Genomic DNA, 26,064 nt, shown 5'->3' on the forward strand with positions numbered 1-26,064 from the left:
CCGTTTCTGCAGCCGGGCGGTGCTCCTGTCCCGCGGCCCATCAGTGACCACTGTCACTGCAGCTCTCAGTGCTGTCTGGCATTTCCAGACCCTCATCCAGCTCCTCTGGGAGCCATCCGGTCCGTTGTGCGGGCATTGAGCCTCGACCCCAAGTGGTGCAGCCAGGAGGCCCCAGCCCCAGAGCACGTGTCTGGTGCTGGCAGGGAGGACGCTCACCGGCACGTCTCGGGTGAGTGTGAGGACAGACGGGGCCGCGGGTAGTGGTCCACGTGCCAGGGGTCAAGGGCACTGGCTGGCATTCTCGGGAACCTGATGATTCATGAGTGACTAACACCCAGACCTGCTGCACCCTTCTTGGGGCAGGGAGCGCGGGTCTTGGATTTAGCTGTTGGCTTTCTTTGTCCGGCAGGCGCGGTGGGTGCCCCAGGACCGTGAGCCCAGCACTAGGGGACGGCGTGGGTGGGGGGGCTACCTTGCAGCATCTGAGGATCTCTGTGGCGTCATCGGGGCTGCCTGGGTGGACCTCGGGGCGGGATGGGGACACAGCCCTGCTGGGCGCACGTGGAGCAGACTCACGTCCCTGCTGCTAGAGCTCAAACCGCAGGCACCTGGAAGAGTACAGCCAGCGTGGCTCCTGGGCGACGGAGGGCCACTCTGTGCTGGCTCCTTTCCCTGGGGCTGCTGGAGTTGAACATGCTCCTGTTGGGAATTTGAGGCATTTTTGAGAGAGCCAGGTCCTAGGCTTGGCATGTCCTCTGTCAGCACGCAATAAGGGATAAACACCTGACTCATGCCCACACCCGGCCCCGTCTGGCCTGCCGCCGCCGCGGGCAGACCTGGGGACTGCTTGCCTTTCCGGCCTCTCCCGGCCTCACCACCAGGCTGGGACACCGCCCTGGTCAGCCTGGTTCACAGAGGTGGGAGCTGGCACTCCCAAGAGGGAGAGATCCAGTTTGTCCCCAGGTCTGCTGACCTGACAGGTGAAGGGGCGGCTGTCTGTCCCCACTCCTGCCGCAGCCGAGCTGCCTGAGGCAGAGACCTGCGTGGAGTCGTCGCCTCCCCCCCACCAGCCATCATGCCAGGGACAGGGTCGGAAGGGGCCCCGAGGGACCCACCACGTCCTCCCGTGGTCTTCTTTATAGAGAGAGACGTTCTCCTTATGAAATAACAGGTCAAAATAGAATGTGCGTGTGAGACGTAATTATAAATGAGCCCACTTGGAGATCCCTCTGAACATCAAGGATGAGACTGCTTGATAACGGGATCCACTGGACGGTGGCCAGTGTAGACCTGACCCGGGAGTGTGTGCTCTGCTCTGGGCCCTCCTCTCCCAGCTCCCAGTGACCACTGGTCCAATTAGATCCAGGCGCAGACAGGCTGGGTACCTGAAAAGCCGCTGTAGCCCCACCGTCTGACATCTGAGTATCTCCAGCGCTCCACTCTCTGTTTTGACCTCTGGGAGCGGAGGGGCACGTGCTCCTGTTAGGAGAGACCCCCGACTCTTCTCTCTGGTCTACCTACCCACTCAGACCCTATGTTTGTGTCCTCTCTGTGGTTTTGCGGGGACATAAGGACAGAAAGGAGGAGGGTGGGCACCAGGCACCTGGGGGGCTGTGGGATGCAGGCCTGAGAGCTGCCCACCCAGGAATGCATGGTAGGCTTGCCTGGGGGTGGGGGTGGGACTTTGGACACGCCTCGCTGTGCCCCCATTTCCACACCCCCCTGGAGACCCCGTTGCCCAGGAGCCTGTCCTGCTCCCCCTGGGTCCTGCGGGGCCAGGGCCAGGGCCAGGGCCTGGCGCACACTGCCGGTGCCCTGCGTGCAGGCATGCGCGCTGCTGCTGTGGGCTGGGCCTGCCCGCGGCTCTGGCAGCACCGCTGCCCTTGAGACTTCCCCAGCCACGGCGGGGCGGGCTGTGTCCCACCTGCTCCCCATGCCGCCAGGGGCAGGGAGAGGGCGCGGGACTCCAGGCGGGGAAGGAGCGAGGCAGTGAGAGCGAGCTGCTTCTGCAGGCAAAGTCCTGGCCCGGGGGCCCCTCAGCCCCGCGGTGAGTTCTGCCCCTGCAGGGATCTGTGGGGCCCGTGCACTTGGCAGTGGCCGTGCCTGCTTTGTTTGCTGACATCCTTGCTCTGCTGTGAAGGGGCAGTAAAAGTTCCATGGAGCGCCGGGTCTGACGCTCCTCCTGCCGGCGGCCTCCTGGGCTGCCCCTCTGGGGACCCCTTTCCTCCCTGCCCTGTGCTTTCACGGCGCCTTCCTTCCATATGGCGCAGCCTACGCACCGCCGAGTGCTGAGTGCTCGGTGCAGGCTTGTCGCAGACAGTCTCTCGCGGAGTGAAACCGTTTCTCCTAGAGGGGGTGGGGGGGGGTAGAGTGACGTTCTTTTAATTTCCTAAAGTGAGCCTGCTGTGTTTTTCTTGGACCTTTGCTGTTGCTCGTGTTTAAGCGCGGTAAGAAAGACGTTCAAGCTGGGCGCTCCTGATAATGACTTTGTTTCTGGAGCCCTTCTGGAAGAAGTGGTTGGCTGGCTTTGGGAAGGTCTCGATTCTCCGGCTGCCCGCTGGTGTGAGGGTCTCGCCAGGCACTGCGGTCCTTATGGACTTTTGGGGGAAGCTGCCTGTCGGGGCCAGCCCCCACCTGGCACCCAGTACGGCCACTGGGTGCGCAGCTGGTATTTACTTAGCACCGCTGACCGGCCAGCTGCCCTTGTTAGCCCTGTCCACGTGTTTCCTTATCTAATCCTGCTGACACCTCCACTTCCCAGGTGTGGAAACTGAGTCACAGAAGGTTGAGTTAATTCCCGAGGTCAGACAGCCCCAGAAGTGGCCAGAAGCGCTTGATCGCTGCACCCTGCCTGCTGGGCAGCGAGTGAGCGAACCAGAGCTTTCAGGTTTGTACACTGGACATGGCTGGTTACTGCTTTTGCAAAAGGTTTTTATTGAGTTTTTCCCATGTGCCTGCGCGGTGTGCTTCCGCCGGGCTGTGGACGGCGCCTCTTTCCCGTGCGCAGCCCGCCTGCTCCCCGCCCCCGGCCGCCGGCCCGGAGCCCTGCTTCCTTGTAACTCTGGCTTCGGTTACGCAACTGACCCTTTTGTTCCTTTTCAGGGAACGGTTAGCGCTGGGGGTTTCGGGGCCGTGCGAGCGGCTGGGAGCAGAGCACAGGCCCGCGGCTCCCTGCCTTCCACCCCTGATATCCGCAGAGGCTCCCTGCTCTCCACCCAGAAGCCAGAGAGGGCGAGGCCAGAGGGCGAGGGGAGGCGGGCAGCAGGGGCGCAGCCTCCGTCTCCCTGTGAACAGCGGCAGGGGTGAGCTCCCTGGCGGGCTCAGTGTCAGCCTGCACCAGAACACCCGGTCTTGCTTCCCGCCTCGCTGGCCACATGGCTGTGCCCCCCGAGTCACTGATTCCCTCGGCTGTGACCTCGCCAAGCTGGACGTACTTCCTGCTTTTCATTCTGCTGCTCTTTTAGATGCTGAGTCTGTTCACGCCGCACGGTGCGTTGACCTTATTATCCTACGAATAGAGGTATCAGTGAATAGAGGTATCGGGTACTGAGGACAGAAGCGCCAGAGCAGCATCCCAGGTCCTCTAACACGGCCAGATCATCCCTCGGTCACGGGGAGCTCAGCGGTGGGCTTCTTCCCTCCTGCATCCTGCAGACTGCGTGCTCTGCCGGCTGATGGTTCAGGACGTGCCCCCCCAGCAGCAGGTGGGAGCCAGCGCCTCTGCGAGTCTTCAGGGTGGAGGGGGGCGGTGGACGGGGATACAGCACATGGCCAAGATGAGTTATTCCTGTGCAGTTGAGGGCTGTGTCATCATGGGACATACAAATAGGGCCAGGGATCGGGGCCACTTTGTTGGGGAGGTGACATCTGAGCTGAGAAGTCTAGGATTAATAGCTAACGAGGTGTGGCTTACTTAAGTGGGTGGAGAAAATTCCAGACCTGCAGGGCATATGCAAAGGTCCTGGGGCAGAAGGATGGCGTGTGGTGGGAGAACTGGAAGAGAGAGAAAGGCGATGGGGCAGGGGTGGAGAGAAAGAGATGCCCACCCTTGGCCCACAGCAGTGGGATTGTGGGGACAGGGCACCAGCATTAGCCCTGTGAGTCCCCACGCCAGCCCACCTGGTGACATGGGGACACTGTCCACCTCACGCATCTCATTAGGCAGGTCTTCTCCATCCTCCTGGTTTCCCAGAGAACACGTGGAAATCGCAGATGCTAACGTTGCTCCCATGGCCCACTCTCACCCTACGGCGCCCCTGCAGAGAGGTTGCTGAACGTAGGAGCCCATTTTACAGATGGGAGCTCTCCTCCGCAGGGGGTCCTGCGGCTCTGGGACAGCCTGGGTGGCTTCCCTGGCCACGTGCCTGCTGGCTGTCCCTACATGGCCCTGAGGTCACAGGCACCCAGAAGGGGGGACGTCGTCCAGCCCTGGCGCTCTGCTTACCTGACGTGGGATGTGTGATGGGGGCACACTGTCTGTATCCGCCCTCCGTTTTCTGGCTTGGAGTTAGGTGTCCTCCCCGCCTCTGAGCCTGGTCCTTCTGGAAGCCATGGGGCGGGGGGTGCTCTGTGGTCGGGAGTCCTCTGCTGCTGGACGGGACTCCGGAAATCCAGCCTGTGGGGTGAGACCCAGGGAGTCATGGCTTCTGGCCTGGACACCGGTCATGTGAGGCATGGGAGCAGGGCCCTGTGTGTCCTATGGGACTTCGGGTATCTAACAGTGAGGCCTTCAGGGTGTCGTGTGCCGTGTGTGGACCGCACTTGTCCTTTGGAAAAGTAGGAGACAGGATGTGTGCTAGTGGTACCGGGCTCTGCGCCGAGGGTCCAGATTTGGGTGCTGCAGGGTGCAGGCTTGGGGTTGGCTTGATCTGGTTCTGACACTGCCCACCCTGACTTTGTGTGTCCAGGAGATGCCCACCTTGCGGTGCCTATGGAGGGGGGAAGGTCCCTGCTGATCAGACGCCAGACAAGACTGGTGATCAGTCCCCACAGCTGAGGGGCTCAGGGTCCTGCTGGGAACCCCAGCTTTCCCTCCCCCATCTGTCTGCTCAGAAAGGGGCAGGTTACTAGTGGCAAAGCCTTTGTCTCACAGAGATATTTGGGCCAGTTTTCTAGAGCTACCCGCTGGTCATGGGACTGGTGCCCTATAGGACGGGGTGCCTGAGGGCGAGGTCCTACAGGAAGGGCTGCTGGGGGGCGGGGTCCTATAGGAGGGGGCGCCTGGGAGCGGGTGGCTGTAGGAGGGCGCGGGGGGGGGGTGGGCGGGGTCCAGCTGGACAGGGCGCAGGGCAGGGGCTTCTATTGGAGGGGGAGGGTGGGATTCTCCTGATGGTGGAGTTGCATGGGATACAGTTGCAGGGTGGGGCTCTTGTAGAAGGGGGCACTGAAGCATGGGGCTCTGTATTGTGGGGTCCTGTAGGGCGGGCGGGGCACTGCAGGACCCCTGTCTGGACAGCTGGTATTTCCTGCAGGTCCTGTGTGGGCCCCAACCCCCAGGGGACGCTAGGAGGGTGGCTGAGGCCGGAGCAGGTGAAGGACCTCTCCAGGTCCGCAGGTGCAAAGTGACAGAGCCCGGGTTTGCAAAGACGGTCTTATGGGGAGCATGGTCTCTTGACAACGCCTGGACCAGCTTCTCCCAAGAAAAGCCGTGCAGCCCCGCCTTGCGCCCTGGGGCCACCCGTTCTGAGCAGGCTCGGGCCCTCTCCACCTCTCTTAATTAAAGACTGGTGTCTACTGGCAAATCCCCCGCCCCAGGGGAGGGGTTGGAATCCCCTTCTGCAAGGTGGGCCTGGGGTTCATACCCCCCAGCTACGGAGTTGCTGTTTGTGTGCCTGTTTAAAATATAAAAGTAACACTATTAGCCAAACAAATGAGGATTAATTATTGCAAAAGCGTGTTGAGCAAGAGGGTCCCTCTGGGCACACAGCACGAGAGAGTTGTTCCCAGTTGGGGCGCTTGCCTTCCTGCTGGCCAGTGAGTTATGGGTTTATGGGCTGCCCTCTCTCTGTCTCCCAGGTGCTGGCCCCAAAGTGACTGAAGGCCAGCAAGGCCAGTGACTTCGTCGGGGTCCCACGTGGGGTCCCAGGTGGCAGCGTGGGCATTGCCCTTGACCTGTTGCAGGTGTAACCTTTGCCACAGATTGCACCAGTGCCCTTCCCCTCCGTCTCCTGTCGGGTTTCTTAGTGCCTTTAGAAGTCTGGGGCTGTGATAAGCGTGTGCCAAATCAACAGGGGTAAGGGGGGCGGGGCTGGGCAGAGGCAGGTGGGGACCAGGAGGGAGCGCGGGAATCACCTGTGTTACCTTGTAAAGAGTGGCAGGGTCCTCCGAACGTGAGCAGCGCACAGATCTGGGGCTTGGAGTCTTCTTCCTGCAGAGGTTTTCTCCACCTTCCTGTACGAGGTTAGGATGTGGGTTTCTGGGGAGCAAGGGACCGTCTTCTTCTGTAGACTTCTGGGAAGCTGGTTTCTGGGTCATTCCTAAGCCGTGAAATGAGCTGTGGTGTACGGACGGAGTGGGCTCGGCTTTTGAACCCCGAGAGCAGATTGAGTCTTTGCTTTCAAGAACGGATGTACAGAGACTGCGTACCTGCGGGTCCCCTTCTCCCCAGCGACATGGTTTGGAAAGTCTTGCCCCTCATGGTCTCCTGTCTGCGGCTCAGCAGAGCCGACAGCCAGGGGGCCACTGTCTCCGTGTACCTGGGGTCCCATCCCCCCTTGTCTTCTGCTTGGCTCCAAATATAGCCTCTGAAGGAGGGTTTCCCCCCGCGGATTCCAGTGTGCATTGAATCTCAGAGGCTGGTTTAGACGGTCCCGGCGGCTCTGTCCTCCATGGTAGGGGCTGGGCTCGCTTTCATGAAAAGCTCTCCTGACCTCCTGGACCCTGGCCTGGCCCCAGGGTCGGGCTCAGCAGCGCGGGTCGTGGGCCACCAGGACCAGGGAATCGAAAAGGCCCTGAATTTGGGGTCAGAAGTTGCTACCGCATCTTCACTGTGATTCTAGACACAGCACCATCTTCCTAGATGTCGTTTTCCAGGCTGCCTGCTAGGAGCCAGGTGTCCCTCTGTGTGTGGTGAGCTTCCTGACCGCAGTCCCCCGTGGCCCGTCACAGGACGGTGCCGCGGAACGGGGAACCTGGGGGCCGGTGGTCAGAGGACCCGGACCCCATCCCGTTGGGCAGGGGGCAAGAAACAGGGTCCAAGGCTGGCCTCATGTCTGTCCTGGGGACCCTCCTGCCACTTCCTTCCATGCAGCTGTTCTGGCCACGCCCATCCCCTCACTGTCCCCAAGATGCAGAATAGTGCCACTTTAGGGCTCAGACACTGGGACATATTCTCTTGAGGTGACTCCCTCACTGCAGGGACCCCTGCCTCTCCACACTGAGCTGCGGCTCTGCCCACCGCTCCGGCACCTGAGGGGTGGGGGGAGGCCTCGCCACCAGCCTGGGGGGGCGCAGGCTGTGAGAGGTGGATCTGCCTGTACCCAGTTAGACAGTGGCGGGGGGCTGGAACACGTGGAGGGCCTTCCCCTCAAGGGGTGTGTGTTTTATCCTCAAACTTACATGCGTGGGTCGTGTCTAGTTTTCAGTCCATGTGCATCACTTCGGTCTAAGTTGGCATGGTGCACAGCGGCGCGGCTTCAAGTGGGGCTGAGCATAGGTGGAGGTGGCTGGCCTTCCGATCGCGTTGTGTGTGTGTGCGTGTGTGTGTGTGTGTGTGTGTGTGTGTGTGTGTGTGTGTTCCGTGGTCACGGAATGTATCCACGCTTCGTGGGTGTGTACCTGTCATCTGGCTACTGTGAATCCGTCTGCCATCCATCCTTGCCAGGGGATTCCTGGGGCTGGGGGCCAGCTGGGAGCCCTCTGGGAAGTGCTGGCCTCAGGGCTGCTTTGGGGAGAGTGGGCCCAGCCCCCCTGGCCCCTTGGGAGCCGCTGTCCATGCTGCTCAGGGTCCCAGGCACCGAGGGAGAGGGCCCAGTCAGTGCCTGGACTCGTCTGTAAGAGGGGACCTGATGAGAGGCCCCATCTGCCAGGGATGGCCAGCGGGCAGGCTCCCTGGGCACTCAGTGCTTCCTGCTGCCCATGTTCCCAACATCACCATGCACCCCAATGTGCAGAGTGGGGCCAGGACAGGCGGCGGACTCCGGGATGGGGCCCCCAAGTCCGGCAAGGGCACTGGGAGTGCTGTGCTGGGGGCTTACCAGCTCTCTCGCCCCTGCCGTTTTGGCAGTGCCTTGCATACCCCTTTGAGCCTCGGTTTCCCCTCTTCTGAAATGTGGGAGGTAATTCCTGCTCACAGAGGTGCTGGGTGTGTCTCCTGAGATGGTGTCTACGCGGCCTCCGTGGACCACATTAAAACACGTGCATGCGGGAGGGTCTCGGAGATTATAAAGTCATCACACCTGCTTTTTCCCTGTAGGACGGACTTCTTAACAGAACAGTGGACATTGGGGTGCCTGGGCTGCTCAGCTGGTTAACTGTCCAAGTCAGTTCAGGTCATGATCTCAAGGGCCATGAAATTGAGCCTCATGTCAGGCTCTGTGTTGACGATGTGGTCCTTGCTTGGGATTCTCCCTTTCTCTTTGTGTCTTTCAGAACAAATGAACAAACCTTAAAAAAACAGATGATCGATGCAATTGAGAATTATCAGTCATTAATTGTTTTGTTCAAGTCACTCTAACAATAAACGTAGTGGTCTAGTGAGCACTGGTGGAGCTCCTCCGGTATACACGGGACAGGCATTTACGGGTGCCATGGGGGAGTCGTGGGGGCTTGTGGACTGTGGGACTGGGGGTTTGCAGTCACAGTGACTTGATGTGCCGGAGACCCTCCCTGGCTACAGGCTGAGTTGGTAGTCGCTGCGTGTGACTTCCCACTTGACTAAATCACAAAGTGGCGGCCGTCCCTCCTTCCCCACAGACTGATGGCTGTGGACTGCATGAGAATGACCTGTGCTTTGTCCTTCACAGGCTCCGGGGGGCTCTGCACCGTCCGCTGCTCTCTGCCGTGCCGGGCCGCCCAGGTAAGCATCCAGTACCCGGTGGCCCTGCCTTGGGTCAGATGTGACAGAAGAAGCCTGTGCGAAGTCTTCCTCAAGCCTTGTCGTGTTCCCAGGAGACGCATGTCAAGCTCTTTTTTTTTTCTGGATGCACCCTCCCTGCACTGCGGCCCAGACTGTGGGAATGTGGTGGTTTCCGTGCACAGCTGTGCCTTTATTGTGCAAGTAAACTTTGGGGACGTTCCAGAGTTGACCCAGCAGGTGCACCGAGCTGTCGGCCTGAGTCCCGGCAGGTGCCTGCTGCAGAGGCCTCGGCCAGCGCTCCACGCAGGGCGGTCCTTCAGGAGCCGTGATTGGCAGATATGGCACGTTATTACCTTTTACATCAGCGTTTAAAAAACCTGACTTCATTTTATTTTCTATTTTCTATTTTATTTTATTTTATTTTATTTATTTTATTTTATTTATTTTATTTTATTTTATTTTATTTTATTTTATTTTATTTTTTATTTTGGAGGGCAGGGAGAGGGAAAGAGGGAGAGAGGGAATCTTAAGTGGGCTCCACACTCAGCGTGGAGCCTGACTTGGGGTTTGAACCCAGCGACCCTGAGATCATGACCTGAGCTGAAATCGAGTGTCAGATGTTCGAGCAATGGAGCTGCCTAGGCACCCCAAAACCTGATTTAATTTTTAAAAGTCATCAAAAATCTTTTGTGTCCACACGTGCTGCGTAAGGTAGAGAGAAAAAAACGTCCTGGTGATGTTTTGCATCCTGATTTGAGTAAACCAACTTTAATGACTTAAGTTCATGATACCAGATCTGATGGTGTTTAACGGGTGTGAGGACAGCATTGTAGGTATTCCTAGAAAGCATATGTCTTCTAGAAAGAAATACTAGAATGTTTATGAATGAGGTAACAATGTCTGGGATTTCTTCACGGTGACCACAGTGGTGGAGGAGGGGGTGTGGACAGAAGGATGACATCGAAGTCAGATGGTGGGTGCATAGCGGTTTGTTAAACTACTTTGTAGGGCTTTCAGTTTTCCAAAATTAGGAGAGAAACGTATATACAAGGGGCAGTAAGTAAACAGATGGCATCCAGAAAGCCGCACAGCTGCTGCTAGCTGTGGCCGGGACGCAAGCCATCTTCCCGTGGCTGCCCTCTGCCCCTCCGTGGCTTTCCGTGGGCTTTCTGCACTGGGGTTGACCAGATACCTCCTCCCCGCTAGCCACCGCCAGCCCTGGGGCTGTCCTGCCGTGAGGACGAGGGGGGAGGGTGACCCCCAGGGCACCGTGCACGCTGTGTGCACAGGCACCGTCCCGGCCCGCCAGCCCTCCCCTCTGCAGGCTGTGCTGTGGTCGGTGGTCTTGCCTCTGAACCCCTGCCCCATCCCCCCGCATCCTCACAGCAGAGAGCCCGCACGCAGCCCTGCTGGTAGATCCAGCTGCCCTGCAGCCAGGTGGGGGGCACCTGGAGTGCAGCGCCCGATCTCCTTCCCAGCACGTTCCCTCCACTGCCCCCACACCTGCCTGGGGGGGGCAGGAAGACCTGAGGAGCCCCCACGGGCCCCCCAGCTGAGGCCTCCACTCCCGCCAACCGCTGCTTGATGCTGGGCTGACCCCCAGGAGGGAGAACCAGGCTCCTCCCTCCGGGGTCCCTTCCCCCGGGGTCTCCCTCAGCCACAGGGCAGAGGGATCCTGGGACGCGAGCACACTGGGCATGTGACACGCAGACCCCGGGAGACCCCAGGGCTCCCGCCAGAGCAGCCAGCACGGGCCTCTCTGCATCCTGACCAGCCCCCTCTCCTAGGCCCGCGGTGCCGAGCCCCGCCATGGAGGACGGCCGCGAGCTGGAGCTCACCTACGTCACCGAGCGCATCATCGCCGTGTCCTTCCCCGCCAGCTGCTCCGAGGAGTCATACCTGCACAACCTGCAGGAGGTGACACGCATGCTGAGGTCCAAACACGGGGACAACTACCTGGTGAGTGAGGGGGCATGGGGGGCACTGAGGGCAGGGACGGGGGGAGGGCATGCCCAGCGGGGGGGCGTTGGGGGACTGGGAGAGGGGACAACCAGCATGGGGACGGTGGGGGGGTCACTGAATGCGGGGATGGTGGGGAGACACCCAGTGTGGGGATGGTGGGGGGGGTCACTGAGCTCGGGGATGGGGGGGACCGGGGAAGGGGACAACCAACATGGAGGACGGTGGGGGGGGTCACCGAGTGCGGGGATAGTCGGGGGTCACCGTGCATGGCCATGGTGGTGGGGACACCCAGTGCGAGGATGGTGGGGACTGGGGGAGGGGACCCCAAACGGAGAGATGGTGGGGGGTGACACAGCACAAGGATTGTGTGGGGTACACTGAACATAAGGAGAGTAGGGGAGGGGACACAGAGTTCAGGGACATTGAGCGCTGTGACTGGGAAGACACAGAGTTCCCTGAAATGTGAAGAAACCACCGAGAGTCTTGGGGCGGCCACGGAGCCTGTGGGGTAGATGTGGTCCCTCACTGTGCATCTGGTCGTCTGGGCACCTAGCTTCACGGAGATGTCCCCGGGGCTTCCTCCCACTGGGGCTTTTATTTAACATGCCACCTGCTGTAGCGTGAGGTCACGAGTGTCCCCGGGGAAGTATGGCTGTCCCCTGCCTGCTGCCCTGGCCCTGAGCGCCCGGAGGGTGGGCAGCCGTCCTGGCATGGCAGGTGCTCAGCCTCACGAGGGGCCCCAGCGTCACAAGGGGCCCCCAGTCCCCGTGGGAACGCATCCCCACATCACAGCTCAGCCTCTCCCCGCTGCCTACAGCCTCCCCACAGACCCCGGGGGGAGGGACCCCGGAGGAAGTGTATATGTGACCTCCTGGGGGGAGCCTCCGCTTGGGGGGAAGTGTGGGCAGCGTCTCCTGCACCCCCCGGCTTGCCCTGTGTGTTTCCGCCTCCCTGAGCCGGCCCGTGTGATCTCGGGTTAAATTACAACCCCTCACGCCTCCGCTGCACCTGCCCTGACGGCGTCCTTATCTCCATCAGAGCAGCAAATCCTCGCTCTAAACGACAAGGCCGTTATTGTTCCCTTATCAGTCTCAGATGACTGATCGGCTGCTGCTGCTGTTGGCAAGTGTGGCCCCAGAGGCACAGTGAGCGGAGGTGACCCTGTGTCGCTCCCCGCAGGCTGTGCCGACCTGGAGCGGGGCGGTCAGGGCCAGGCCAGAGCCGCGCTGTCCCGGCTCCTGAGTCCCACGGACACCAGTACTTGGTGTGAGACCTGGCTGCAGGCAGGAGGAAGCCTGTCCCAGCTGAGAAGGGCACACTTGTGTCCCGGGGGCTTCCTTTCTCCCTGAGGCCACCTACCCTGCAGGAACTGTCTCCCCCATCCTTACGCTTGGCCCCCTGAAGGTGTCCTCTGAGACCCAGGAGGGCCCTGGGCCCCAGACGGCATGGGCCCCTCACCAGTGGCTGTAGGGCCAGAGCCTACTCCCAGTGTCCCCCCCACCAACAGTGAGGATAGAGGTACCTGCCTTGTTTTGGGACAGGGACCCTTAGGACCCTTTGGAAATGTCTGAAGAAAGACCCACATGTGTGTCTTTTATAGATCTGAGTTAAGAACCCTGGGTAGGTTCATCTCTTCCCTGTCCGTCTACACCTGCATCCTCTGATGGTTGATCATGGGGCCAGTATAACTAATTGAACCCGCAGACCGTTGAGCAGGGCCTTCCAGGGTGACCAGTCTTATCAGGCAGGTGGGCTGGGGGCTCTGAGGAAAGTTGATGGCCACCCGCATGAGCTGGACAGGCCCCCGCGCTCAGCTGTCTGTCATCCATTCCTACACACATTTCCTTCAGAGGCAGGTGGTGGGTGAAGTGTGAAAACCAGCGGTTTCCTCTTTGATCTCCGGGGACACCGACTTGTCTGATGGCTTTGTCCTTCCCCTTTGCAGGTGTTAAACCTTTCCGAAAAGCGATATGACCTTACGAAGCTTAACCCAAAGGTACGGACTTTAGCCCTTTACATTCTGAGCTTTGTCAAACATCCACGATGCTTATCTCCTTGTGTGGATGCCATTCCTGGCAAGCCTTTGTGGGACGTAATGTCATGAGGGCAATCAGGAACTGCCCTTGTCTGGGGATTATTTTTAAATCAGCTGCTTTAGTCTGAAATAATTACACATGTACAGGAAGTTGCAGAAATATACAGAGAGAGCCCACTTATCCTGCGCGGAACTAATAAGTCATAAAAGGTCAGTGCTGGAAGTTGACATTGGCCTGATCCTCAGACCATGCTCCACCTCTACCAGGTTTACACACGTGCGTGCACAAGTGTGTGTGTGTATGTGTGTGTGTGTGTTTGTTTGTGTGTTTGGTATTTCAACCATCAGGATCTCCCTCCTGCCAGCTGTTGCATTTCTTAGCCGTCAATATTTCAGGGACATTTTTGCAATTGCTTTGTGCTTAAGTGACGGCGTAGATGGTACCCGTGTCCCGTGCATGAGAACGTTCTGCAGGCATCAGGATAGCATCTCAGCTCTGCTACACGAACGTGCACATAAATCTAAGGGTGTCATCAAATCCTAGTGCTGTCCCCCCGAGTGGCGGAAGGAGGTGTGTGGTCTTTTACAGCTTCCTTGCATTTTGCTGAAATTTTCCATCGTTCCATGTTATTTCTGTCACTTCTGGGGAAGAGAGCCCTCCCTTCCCTGTAAAACGGAAAGAAAAATAGGGTTTTGTGTCGCTGGACAGGCTCCAGCATGGACGCTGGTGGCGCGTCCGGTCGCTCAGACGTGGGCTCCGTATTACGCAGTGACGCCCTGCTATGTCCCGGCTCCAGACTGTAGCTGGGGCTCAGAGTGCTTCCTCCTGCGTGGGCCCCTTCTGTTCTTGGAGGCTGTGTTCCTCCCAGGCACGCACAGCAGGCTTTTCTCCGACACGGTGTCTGCGCACCGCGTGGGGAACGCTCCCTGAATTCCCCCAAGCTGCAACTTTCATCTTCCCGGAGGAAGTTTTGGCAGCAGCCCTGGCCAAGAATTCCCATTTCAGATCTGGCCAAGCCTCGGCCCTCGCCGCCAGCCCTGCCCAGCTAGCGGCTCTGAAAGTCCCTTCTAGAATTGCCGTCCCAGCCACAGAAAGAGCAGACAAGATGGCAGTAAACGTCTCAGGGGGAAACATATTCCTTCATGTTTTTCTTTCTGGTGGAGGAGCCTGGCTACGATTTCCAGCAGGTTTTATTTATTTTTGTTTTTTAAAATCAGTTTTATTATTATTATTTTTTATTTTAGAGAGAGCATGGATGTGTGTGCACGAGATGGGGAGAGGCAGAGAAAGAGAGAGAGAGAGAAAGAGAATACTAAGTAGCCTCTGCACTGTCAGCAAAGATCCCCATGTAGGGCTTGAATTCACTACCCCGAGATCATAACCTGAGCTGAAATCAAGAGTCAGATGTTCAACCGACTGGGCTGCCTGGGCACCCTCCCAGCAGGGTTTAGAAGAGGAACCTGGCCCAGCGTCCCCTCGTCTCAGATGAAGTGTAGACAGAAGAGCCATGGTGGGGTGCCCGGTGCCCCCAGTGCCCCCACCAGGACCCTGGGACCCCTGTGTCGTTGCAGATCCTGGACGTGGGCTGGCCCGAGCTGCACGCCCCGCCGCTGGACCAGGTGTGCTCCGTCTGCAAGGCGCAGGAGTCCTGGCTGAACAGTGACCCCCAGCACGTGGTCGTCATCCACTGCAGGGTGAGCGCCACCTTGCACCCAGGGCCGGGGCAGAAGAGGTGGGGTCTGGGGGGGAGGTGGTGCGCACTTCATACCCAAGGCCCGGTCGGCGTCTGCGGTCACGTTTGCACATTTGTCCTTAGAAAGGAAGCGTCGTCATTCCTGCCTCCCAGGGTTTGGTTCCAGAATTTGTGGGACTTGGGTTGCGGAGTGCATAGCTGAACGTTCTGAAACTAATGAAGGGCAGGGAAGATAGCGAGCCGTTTTGTTTTCCTGCATTTTTGGTTATTCTTGGAAAGAAAGAAAGTCTTTAAAAAAATTTTTTTTAAATGTTTGTTTTTGAGAGAGAGAGAGAGAGAACGCGTGCGCACGCACGAGCAGGGAACGGGCAGAGAAAGGAGGAGACACAGAATCTGAAGCAGCTCCAGGCTCTGAGCTGTCAGCACACAGCCCGACGCAGGGTCAGCCCTGCGATGGTCCCGCTCTCCTGTCTGCCCCAATGGGTGCGGGCTGTGGGGCTTTGCCCCCAGTCCCCCTCACCACCCAGCCACCCACCTGCTGGCTGCTGACTGAGCAGAAGGTTCTTCTAGAAGGTTCCAATACCATGCCATCTGGTTTTGAGTCTCTGGTGTGGGACACGCCCTCAGCAAGTTGTGCAGCCGGTGATTCTGACGCCTGTGGAAGACCGACAGCTTTGGGGTTCAGCCCTTTGGGATCTTGTGCGAGCACTGAAGAGACAGTGACTGGCCGAGCACGGTGGCCGTGGATGTCCCATGAGTGGCCAACCGGGCCGAGGTGCTGTTTGCTGGCAGTGGGTCACTGGTGTGTGTCTACGTCCTGACTTGCAGGGACAGAGAGGGGCCTGCTCCGGGGTACATTCCCTCGCGGCGTGGGTCCTCAGAGGTGTGACCCGGACCTCCTCGGCCGTTTCTTCTCAAGGATAGGCGTGGGTCCCTGGTGGCCCTGCCCATTTGGCTTCCCATGCTCCTATGTCTGGGTTGGCTAACCCTTCGTGGAAATCCCAGACAGTGAATATTTGGGGCTTTTGCGGGTGCCTGCAGGGTTGCCGTAACTGCTTGCACCTGCCATGGACGGTGGACCTGGCCCCTCGTGCACCTAAACAGATAGGTGTGGCTGGGGTCCCGTTAAACAGTGACTGGAGCTTCAGGTGACTGTCACGTGTCCCAGAATGTCATAGTTCTGAACTTTCTTCAACTGTTCAGAAACATACTACATACTCCTTGGCTGCATGGACCCAGGTGGTGGGCAGAAGTGGCTCGTGGAGTGTGGTTTGCTGACCACTGAGCTGGGTTGTGGCAGTATGTTCTAGAAGGCGGCAGTCCATGGCTCAGTGCAGGTGGCCTGTCATGGCGGTGGTGTTTCTACATACTGGGTCCTGTGGGTCACGTTGGCCCATGGTTCTTGCTGGCTGCCGCGTCTGGGCTGTGTGACTCTGTGGTCAGAGACTGAGCCCCTTCGTGTCTGGCCACGGTGCTGTGTGTCACTGGGCGGGGCTGGGTGAGCGGGGCCGGGTGAGGTGGGGTCGGGTGGGGGGCCCGGGTACACAGGGGTGCATGAGCAGAGCTGCATGAGCAGGACTGGGTATGTGGTGGTCGGGGTGCATACTGCGTGCACTGCCCTCATAACCTCAGCCTGTGAGGTGGGTGTTCAGCTCACCTGTACTGCGTCCTGTGTGCGTCCCACCCCGCACTTGCTGCTGGTCCCCAGTGGGAAGAAGCGAGCTGACTGGCCACCTCCCTGCAGATCTGCCCAGGGGGCACCTGCCACCGGCACCCTGTGTGCACGGTCCCTGCTGGGCTGCCATCCCCATATCAGGGACTGGAGGAAGCTGGTGGGGGCTCCCCCTCGCCCCACTGCAGAGTGGGCTCTTTGTTGTCCCGTGAGCGTTCCATCTCTGCCCTGGGAGTCTACAGAAACCGAGTCCCTCTCTCGTCTCCTGCAGGGCGGAAAGGGACGCATCGGCGTGGTGATATCGTCCTACATGCACTTCACCAACGTGTCCGCCAGGTACGAGGGGCGTCCTTGGGCATCCGTGGCTCCAGGACAGGGCGGGAGGCTCAGACGGCCGGCGCCCCCAGCTGCCCCCTCACTGCAGGGAAAGCAGCACCCACTGAGGGTTCGCGCCGCTGAGAAGGATGCACGGGTGTGTGACTCATACCCAGGTTGCCGTGAAGCAGCTGTTGTGTGCTCTGTGGATCCCTCACGAAAACAGCAGGGATGGGCATCACCACGCAGCCTCCCTGGCTACCTCACACCCTGTAAAGACCAGTGGCCATGGCCATGGCAGTTTGCCTGTCCTCAGCCTCTGGAATGTACTGTGCAAAATTTTGTCTTTGGTCCCTCAGTCTTTCTGAGTAACCCAGGGCATGAACCTAGTCACCATTCACGCTTTACTGATGGGAAAACTGAGGCTCGGGGAGGTGTCTCAGGTCCCGTCTGGTCTCTGGGGGCCGGAAGAGCCGCCACGGGACCCTTGGCTGGGACATCGGGCACAGGAGGCTGGCAAGAACCTCCTGGGGCGTACCATGCGTGCCAGAGCCTGGTCCAGAAACGTTGTCCTTGTGGGTTTGTGGGAGCTGCCCTTCTGAGCGCACACAGGCCCTGTTCACAGCAGCCCCTCGGATCCTGGCCTTGCAGGGGCCAAGGTTGAAATCTGACTCCCCACGTGTTATCTCTGGACGAAGACGGGGAGCATGGCTGCGAGGGGCAGGGGGAGCCCAGCCCCTGGTGCAAACCAGCTCCTTCCTCGCTGGTGACCTGCATCTGTGTGTGCCAGACACCGAGGTTCCTGCTCACGTGGGGTCCCTCCACTGAGCCACAGTGTGCAGCGAAGACCGCGTGTCGCCTGCAGGGCATCGCCTGCCCATTTCTGCTGCAGCGACACGGCTGCACCCAGAGCCCGGGCTCTGCAGGTAGGGGCTCACCTGGCAGCATAGGGGCACAGAGTCCCCGTAACTCCCTTCCCCTTCATGGATCCTGGATTTCTCTGCAGTGTCGGTTCCCATCGCCACTGCAGGGTCAGGCCGTTTTTGTGAATCTCGAAGCCTCGGGGTCCTCGCCTGTGAAGGGGGAGGAGTGGCTGAGCTTCATGGGGGTTTTGTGACTGTAAAGCACATCGTGGTGTAATATCCAGTACCAGTACTCGGGTATTAGCTGCTGTCAAGGCTGTTGGCAGTCATATGAGTAACAGTGTTTATGTACTTCTCGATAAAACGAAGCAATACCCTGCCTTTCTATTTTCTTAAAATTTTTTTAAATGTTCATTTGAGAGAGAGAGAGAGAGAGAGGGAGAGGGAGAGACAGCGTGAGCAGGGGAGGGGCAGAGAGAGAGGGAGATACAGAATCCATAGCAGGCTCCAGGCTCTGAGCTGTCAGCACAGAGCCCGATGCAGGGTTCAAACCCATGAACTGCGAGATCACGCCCTGAGCTGAAGTCGGACGTTTAACAGACTGAGCCCCGCCCCGGTGCCCCAAAACCCTGCCTTTCTAAATTAACACTCTCTCCGGAATATGTTCCCTACAACATGGAAGTGGCCACACAGTCCCTGAATGAATGCATTGTTAGGTATTTAAGCACTGGTGATTTTCCCCATCCAGGTCACTTCTGGTGATTCCCTGCTCTGACCGAGCCGTGACCAGCAGCATGTCCTTACTCTCTTTGATCGTTACCGTCCCACCCCTAGATGACAGTCCCAGAAGCAGTCCCAGGGAGCACGCATTTTGTAAAAATTTGTTAGATTTATTTATTTTGAGAGAGAGTGAATAAGTGGGGGAGGGGCAGGAAGAGGGAGACACAGAATCAGAAGCAGGCTCCAGGCTCTGAGCTGTCAGCACACAGCCTGACGTGGGGCTCAAACCCACAAACCGCGAGATCATGACCTGAGCTGAAGTTGGATGCTTCACTGCCTGGGCCCACCTAGGCGCCTCTGGAACATACATCTTAAGAGCTCTGTCATTGAACTGTACTCCGGATCGAATCCGAAACCAGAAATGAGTAAGTGGGTAGAAAGCTCTTGTGTCTGCTTCCTCCAGACAAATGATCGCAGAGCCAGAGGGCGGGAACGCCACCAGTGCCAACAGTGATGTTAATACCACACAGGCAAGGGCCCAAATGCACGGTCATGTCCACATGTAGTGGGACCCGTGAGCTCCGGGGCAAGGATTGCTCACAGGAGAATGGGGGGATAAGGATCCGTACTTTTCAGCAGGAAAGCAGAAGTCCTCAACGTGGTAAATACCCCTCAGGGGGCCTTCCGCCGCCCCAGCCTCAGACAAACACAGGGGGTGAATAAATCACCCATTTTCTGGGGGCGCACATCCACGCCATAAGGGGAGGCCCACGCGTAGATCACGTTTGCTACCACTGCTTGTGCCCATGTTCTGCGATGGATCTGAGGTCAGATCAGGCAGGCCCGCAAACGCCCCGTTACGGGGTCTCCTGGATCCTGCCGCATGCGCTGGGGGGCATTGTGGAGCTGAGGGACTGTCGGCGAGCAGCGTCCCTTGTGGCGGCCACCTTGGAACCATGATGCGCAGCCTGCTGACCCCCTGTGGGCTCTCTGGGCACTTGTGGGGAGTCGCTGACCGCGGTGCTGACTGTGCCCGAACCCTCATGACCCAGAGACTCACGCAGAGTGCCCTGAAGCTGCCTGCTGTTGGGGACGGCGCTCCAGACCCGCGGGCCTGGCTTCCCCTGTGGCCCGAACATACTCTTGGGATTGGGGTCCAGGAGGAGACTAAGCAAGGGTGTGTGTGCACGGGCACAGCAGAGGTGGGGCTCCTGTGGGGACCGGTTGCTCAAGACGACCCTACCACCTGCCCAAGCCTCCCGGCCACCTGTGATGTCCACGGGGTTAACACTGCCTCTGTCTCTCTCTCCCCTTCCCCAGTGCTGACCAGGCCCTGGACAGATTCGCCATGAAGAAGTTCTATGATGATAAAGTTTCAAATTTAATGCAGCCGTCCCAGAAACGGTATGTACGGGTTCCCTGTCCCCGAGCCACAGGGAACAGCTGGGTGAGGTTTCACCCTTTAGAAGGTGGGGACAGAAGAGGCATCTCCACTGACCAGCCGAGAATGGGAGGGGAGGGCTGGCGGGTGCCCGGCGGTGGAGCAGAGCCGCGGTGTGTGGGTGCAAGGGGGTCCCCCGCTGCAAGGGAGCTCCCCACTGGCTCTGGGAGGGGGACCCAGGCGTCCTTTCCCACACACTCAGTGCACATGTGGGTGTGTGCTGTGACATGGGAACTGGTTTCTGACTGCGGGGTTAGGTTGGGTTGGTGAGCTGTGTCTGTAACTGGCCGGTGAGGGGAGGTTCTGGGCCGCGCAGACCACATGGTCTGTGTCACGGCTGTCCTGACGGGAGAGCACACGGGCACCCAGAAATTAGTAAACGTGGCTCTGTGGACGAGTGTGTAGTTGGCCCTGAGCCCTGCGCTAGACGGTCAGCTCCTGAGCCCGGGAGGGGGGTGTCCGTCCATCACGTTGGCCTCCCTGGCCGGCCCACCTTCCCATCTCTGACCCGAGGTCGCTCAGTGTGCGGGGTTGGAGGGCCCTGGGGGAGTGGACACCACCCTCCGCGCCCATCTGAGGAAGGCAGGACGGGGTCAGGGACCAAGGAGGGGGGTCATGGCTGGCTTCCTCCTCCCAGACCCACTTCTGTGCCAACGGCGACATGGAGCCAAGCACATAGTCTCTGTGCTTTTATTTAAAAAAAAAAAAAAAAAAGGGGTGTGTGTGTGTGTGTATGTATATATATATATATATATATATTTAATGTTTATTTTATTTTGAGAGAAAGGGAGAGAGAGAGAGACAGAGACAGAGTGTGAGTAGGGGAGGGGCAGAGAGAGAGGGAGACACAGCATCTGAAGCAGGCTCCGGGCTCTGAGCTGTCAGCACAGAGCCTGCCTGATGTGGGGCTCGAACCCATGAACCAGTCAGAGGCTTAACTGAATGAGCCACCCAGGTGCCCCCAGATTATCTTTTCAAGTAGGTGTTTTTGTTTTCATTGGGAAAATACCCACACGAGGAGTTACTGGACCATATGGTAGTTCTATTTTTAACATTTTGAGGAACCTCGACACTTTTCCGGAGAGTCCGCACCAGTTTGCATTCCCACCAACAGTGCAAGGGGGTTCCCGTTTCTCCGAATCCTCACCAACACCTGTAGTTCTTTGTGCAGTTATTTTAGCCACTCTGACAGGTGTGAGGTGGTATCTCGTTGTGACTTTGATTTGCATTTCCTCGATGATGAGTGACATGGACCATCTTTGCAGTCTTTGCGTGTGTCTGTGGGCCATCTGGATGTCCCTTGGAGAAGTGTCTGTCTGTGTCTTCTGCCCATTTTCAATTGCATTATTGGGGTTTTTTTGTTTTTTGTTTGTTTTTGTTTGCTTTTGTTTTTTTTTGTTGTTCTGGGGTTGTATCACTTCTTTGTGTATTTTCGATACCAACCCCTTATCAACCATACTGTTGCAGGTATCTTCTCCCGTTCAGTGGGCCGCCTCGTCCTTTTGACGATGGTCTCTTCCATTGTGTGGAAGCTGCATTAGTTTGATGTGGTCCCTCGTGTTTATTTTTGCTTTTGGTGTCCGATTAAAAAAATAATCACCAAGATGATCTTCTAGGATTTTTATGGTTTCAGGTCTTATGTTCAAGTCTTCAGTCCATTTTGAGTTCAGTTTTGTGTAAGACAGCGGCCTGTTTTCTCAACACTGTTCCTTGCTGAGACTGTCTCCTCATTCCATCTTGTGTTCTTGGTTCCTTTGTCATACACGAATTGACCGTACACACGTGGGCTTATTTCTGGGCTCTCTCCTCTGTCCCATTGATCTGTTTTGATGCCAGTACTCTATTGTCTTGATTGGTACAGTTTTGTAACTTACTTTTAAATCGGCAAGTGTGATGCCTCTGGCTTTGCTATTTTGTCTCAAGATTGCTTTGGCTACTTGGGCTCCTTTGTGGTTCCATACAGATTTTAAGGTTTTTTTTCTTTGTTTGTTAGTTGTTATTTCTGTGAAAAAATCCTGTTGGAATTTCGTTACGGGATTGCATTGGATCTGTGAATTGCTTTTGGTAAGATGAACATTTTAGTAATATTTGGTCTTCTCAGTATGTGAGCATGGATGGAACTTTTCCCATTTATTTGTGTTTTCAGATTTTTCCATCGATGTCTTACATTTTTCAGCATACTAGTCTCCCACCTCCTGGGTTAAATTTATTCCTAGTTGTTTTATTCGTTTTGGTGCAACTGTGAATGGACTGTTTCTTTCTCTTTCTTTCTTTCTTTCTTTCTTTCTTTCTTTCTTTCTTTCTTTCTTTCTTTCTTTCTTTCTTTCAGTTTATCCTCAGAGAGACACAGCATGAGTGGGGGAGAGGCAGAGAGCGAGGGAGACAGAGAATCCCAAGCAGGCTCCGTGCTGTCAGCGCAGAGCCTGACGTGGGGCTTGAACTCAGGAAACCGCGCGATCATGTCCTGAGCGGATACCAAAAATCGGATGCTTCACTGACTGAGCCACCCAGGTGCCTCTGGGCTGTTTCTTAATTTCTTTCTGCTAGTACCTTCTTAAATGTGTAGAAATGCAGCCTGTTGGTGTATGTTAACTTCGCATCCTGTAACTGTATGAAATTCATTTATTAGTTCCAACAATTTTGAAGGTTTTCTATGTATAATATTGTGTCGTTTGCAAACCATGACAGTTTTCAATCTTTCTGACTTGGATGCCCTTTATTTCTGTTTCTTGTCTGATTGCTGTGCCTAGGACTCCGACCCTGTTGAATAAAAGTAGCAAGAGTGGGCGTCCTTGACTTGTCCCTGCTCTTGGAGAAGAAGCTGTCTGCTTCTCCCCATTGAGTACAATGTTAGCTGTGAGTTTGTCATGTGTGGCCTTCGGTACGTGGAGGGGACCTCCTTCTGTACCCACTTTGTTGAGACGTTTTATCATAAACAGATGTTGTGTTTTGTCCAGCGTTTTTTTTTTTTTTTTTTTTTCTTTCACATGGTTTTTTTTTTTTTTTACTCAAAATGCTCAGCGCCCACCAAGGATGAACATTTGCCTTATTTTCTTCTTTTTTGTTCTTAGGATTTACTGTAACTTAAAAAAAAATAATTATNGTGGCCTTCGGTACGTGGAGGGGACCTCCTTCTGTACCCACTTTGTTGAGACGTTTTATCATAAACAGATGTTGTGTTTTGTCCAGCTTTTTTTTTTTTTTTTTTTTTTTGCATCTGTCGACGCCGTCACATGGTTTCTATTTCTATCCACTCAAAATGCTCAGCGCCCACCAAGGATGAACATTTGCCTTATTTTCTTCTTTTTTGTTCTTAGGATTTACTGTAACTTAAAAAAAAATAATTATCTAATGTTTATGCATTTTTGGGAGACAGAGCGTGAGCAGGGGAGGGACAGAGGGAGAGGGAGGCACAGAATCCGAAGTCGGTTCCAGGCTCTGAGCTGTTAGCACAGAGCTCGATACGGGGCTCGAACCCACGAACTGCGAGATCATGACCAGAGCTGAAGTCAGCCGCTCAACCGACCGAACCACCCAGGCGCCCCTACCGTAGCTTTTTAACAGGAGTGCAACAGTGTGGAAAACGGAAGCATGCCTTCTCTCCTTCGCAAACCCATGCCTTGCACGTGTACATCCTGTCAGTACGCGGCAGAAGCTGTAGCCTCTGCGTTGCGTCACAGTTGTGTGTGCTCCATTCTGCGTTCCTGGGTGAATGTCCCTGCACCCACAGATGAGCTGTGTTCCCACCCGGCTCCCGCACCCGCAGATGAGCGTGCTCCCCACCCATTCTCGAGAGGGCAGATGACTGAGTGCGTGTGTACAATATACCTGCAGGCACTTTGAGGCCTGAAGGGCCCCGGATGGCCACATCTGTGTGACGGGGCTGTGAGGGGACCCCCTCCCTCCCTGTGGTCCCGGCCGGCCTGAGAGGGAGCTTCTTAGCCCACATCAGGACGGAGTTCAAGAAACCATTTCAAAATGGGTTCTGTGGCGAGTGGAGCAGTTAGCTTGCTGGGGTTTGTGGCCCCAGGAGGCGTGGGGCCTCAACAACGGGCTTCCTCCAGGCTCTCACCCAATTCATCCTTGGTCACCAGCCTGCAAGGCAGGTCCCTATTTGACAGGGGGTGAATTCTCTGCCACTCTGTTCCTTACTCTTTTTTTTTTTTTAATTTTAATTTATTTATTTTGAGAGAGAGAGACAAAGAGAGGGTGAGCAGAGAAGGAGCAGAGAGAGAGAACCCCAAGCAGGCCCTGCACTGTCAGCACAGAGCCCGACATGGGGCTCAAACTCACGAACTGCAAGATCATGACCTGAGCCAAAACCTAGAGTCGGACATTTAACCCATGAACCCCCCGGGGCGCCCCTGCTCCTTACTCTTAAAAGCCACAGAGCAGTCGGCCTATGGCTGACGCTGAAGAAACCCTTGCTGACGCATGGGGCTTGCGGAGGAACTTGGTGTTCATTTTGTTTTGATAAGTAATTGGAAACACTCTTCTGCAGTCTCAGCTTCTCATTAGCACCGTGGACGTGATGGATAAAAGATCAGAGTTTCTGTACCTTCTCCTCCACACTCTTTTTTCCGGGGGGAAGTCGAGACAGCGGCACACGTGTCCGGACCCCTTCAGGGAGGGCCAGCGGGGCCAGCGGACCTTCCCAGGGGCTCAGGGCAGAGGGGGTTCTGAGGAGGGGACGTTCCTGTGTCCGACCCTGCCTCGTACAGGGACTGGAGCCCCGCTTCAGATTCGTAGGGTTGTCTCAGGGCTGAACGTTTCCCAGTATAGCTTCATTCAGCTTTAACATTTCTATATTCTAGACATGATGCCTTGTGTGTCTGAAAGATCATTTGCATGGGAGGCGGGGCAGGTGCTAGGGGACCAGGTGCCCATCATCTCTCCTCGGGGCGTGTGCCCGCTGCGGCCAGCAGGCTTCCTCTGGTTGGAGCCAGGCTGGCCCCCATGCCCTCCTGTGTTGTGCTGCCAGGGACGGGAGCGCTGAGAAGCACAGGTAACCCACAAGCTCAGCTCCCACAGACGGGATGAGACTGCGTCTCCCCACCATTCACGCAGCCTGGGAGCGCCGTGGAAGACAGACGTGTCCTTGCAGTGGCTCCTTCTGCTTTCCCCTGTGACGTGGTCACGCCGGCTCTGATCTACGCACGTTCCCAGGGAGATCTGAGCCTGTCCAAGCACAGGTCACGTGTGTAAGGAGAATCCAGGGGACTCCAACTGTAAATTTCCGCTTTGGCGGCGGCTAGGCAGCGTGGCGAATGTTGTCACGTCTCCAGCTGCTTTGGCACAAGGTGCCGCATGCGTCCCCCACCCCCTGTACACCCGCCGCATCCGCACCTCCTCACTACGTGAGATGATGCGCAGAACACGACCTCTCAGGGAGTTTCTTCCCTCGGAAGGAGGAGGCGATGGTGGGAGACAGCGGGCGGCCAGGGCCCACCCACTCCTTCCTGCATACCCCTTTGCCGCCGCAGGTACCACTGCAGCCAACGCCCACCTTCCTGTGGTCTGGTCTGCTGGATGAACTGATCGTGAAGCCCTTTCATTTGCTTTTGTGTCCCCCATCCACCCGAGGACAGAGTGTCTCGTCTTTGGTGGTGACGGTGGTTTCCAGGTGGAAGCCGTGGATCGTGGCCTAGCTACTGTCCCCCGCATCCGGCCTCCACTGGCTCGGACGCTGGCCCCGGCAGCAGCAACCCACCAAGCCTGCGGTGCACGCGGTTGTTGTCACAGGCATTCTCGCATATGCTGACGCTTTGGGGACAGTGGACGAGGCCGCTCCAGAGACATATCCATAGAGATTCAGCACATGTGGTGCTGTATGAGGTTTTCTTACCCCTCTCTGCGTGCGCGCTGGAGTAAAATCGGGGTGTACAGAGGAGATCTGAGTGGACTGTCATCCTGCACCGTGAGGAGCCCCAGGGCCAGCGCTGTGCGGGGACTGGCCAGCAGATGGGCACACGGTGGCGGGCATACCCGGGGCCGCTGGCCACCCACCTGCCAGTCAGCCTGTGGGGCCCAGAGACAGGAAGGGGTGACGAGCTGCCTCTGGCTGCTATCCTGACCTGCGGGGTCGGGGTCTCAGGCTGGCGCGGCCTGTGCTGAGCCTTTGTGATGCAGGAGCCGTGGACTCGTGATTGTCACAGCTGGGGGGATGGGCATGGTGCAGCCTCTACTCTGTCCCCACACTGGTGCTTGTCTCAGGAGCCGGGCGGTCTGCCGAGGGGTGGATGGGATTGGTTGTTTCCTGAGGGTGTTTCTGGTCTCGGGCTTGCTTATTGTACACCCCACGGTGACCTCCACTGTGTCAGCACCATGTCTGCTTGGCCATGGGCCC

The 26,064-nt window shown here is 57.2% G+C and overlaps 1 protein-coding gene across 5 annotated transcripts in view; it reads left to right on the forward strand.

The window, feature by feature from the left end:
• Nucleotides 1-26,064, forward strand: part of TNS3 (tensin 3) — a 197,954-nt gene that overhangs the window by 76,496 nt on the left and 95,394 nt on the right. For 4 of the 5 annotated variants that reach the window (XM_039242960.1, XM_039242962.1, XM_039242961.1 and 1 more), the window contains 6 exons: nt 8,964-9,016; nt 10,804-10,975; nt 12,924-12,974; nt 14,586-14,708; nt 16,651-16,715; nt 19,598-19,681. In XM_039242960.1, the coding sequence (XP_039098891.1) occupies nt 8,964-9,016; nt 10,804-10,975; nt 12,924-12,974; nt 14,586-14,708; nt 16,651-16,715; nt 19,598-19,681 (548 nt within the window). Of the gene's footprint in view, nt 1-1,997; nt 2,048-8,963; nt 9,017-10,803; nt 10,976-12,923; nt 12,975-14,585; nt 14,709-16,650; nt 16,716-19,597; nt 19,682-26,064 lie in introns of those variants that run through there. The other variant, XM_039242964.1, reaches the window with a different exon arrangement.

Source organism: Hyaena hyaena, unplaced genomic scaffold (assembly GCF_003009895.1).
Source record: "Hyaena hyaena isolate Hyena2069 unplaced genomic scaffold, ASM300989v1 scaffold_218, whole genome shotgun sequence".
Classification (NCBI taxonomy): domain Eukaryota; kingdom Metazoa; phylum Chordata; class Mammalia; order Carnivora; family Hyaenidae; genus Hyaena; species Hyaena hyaena.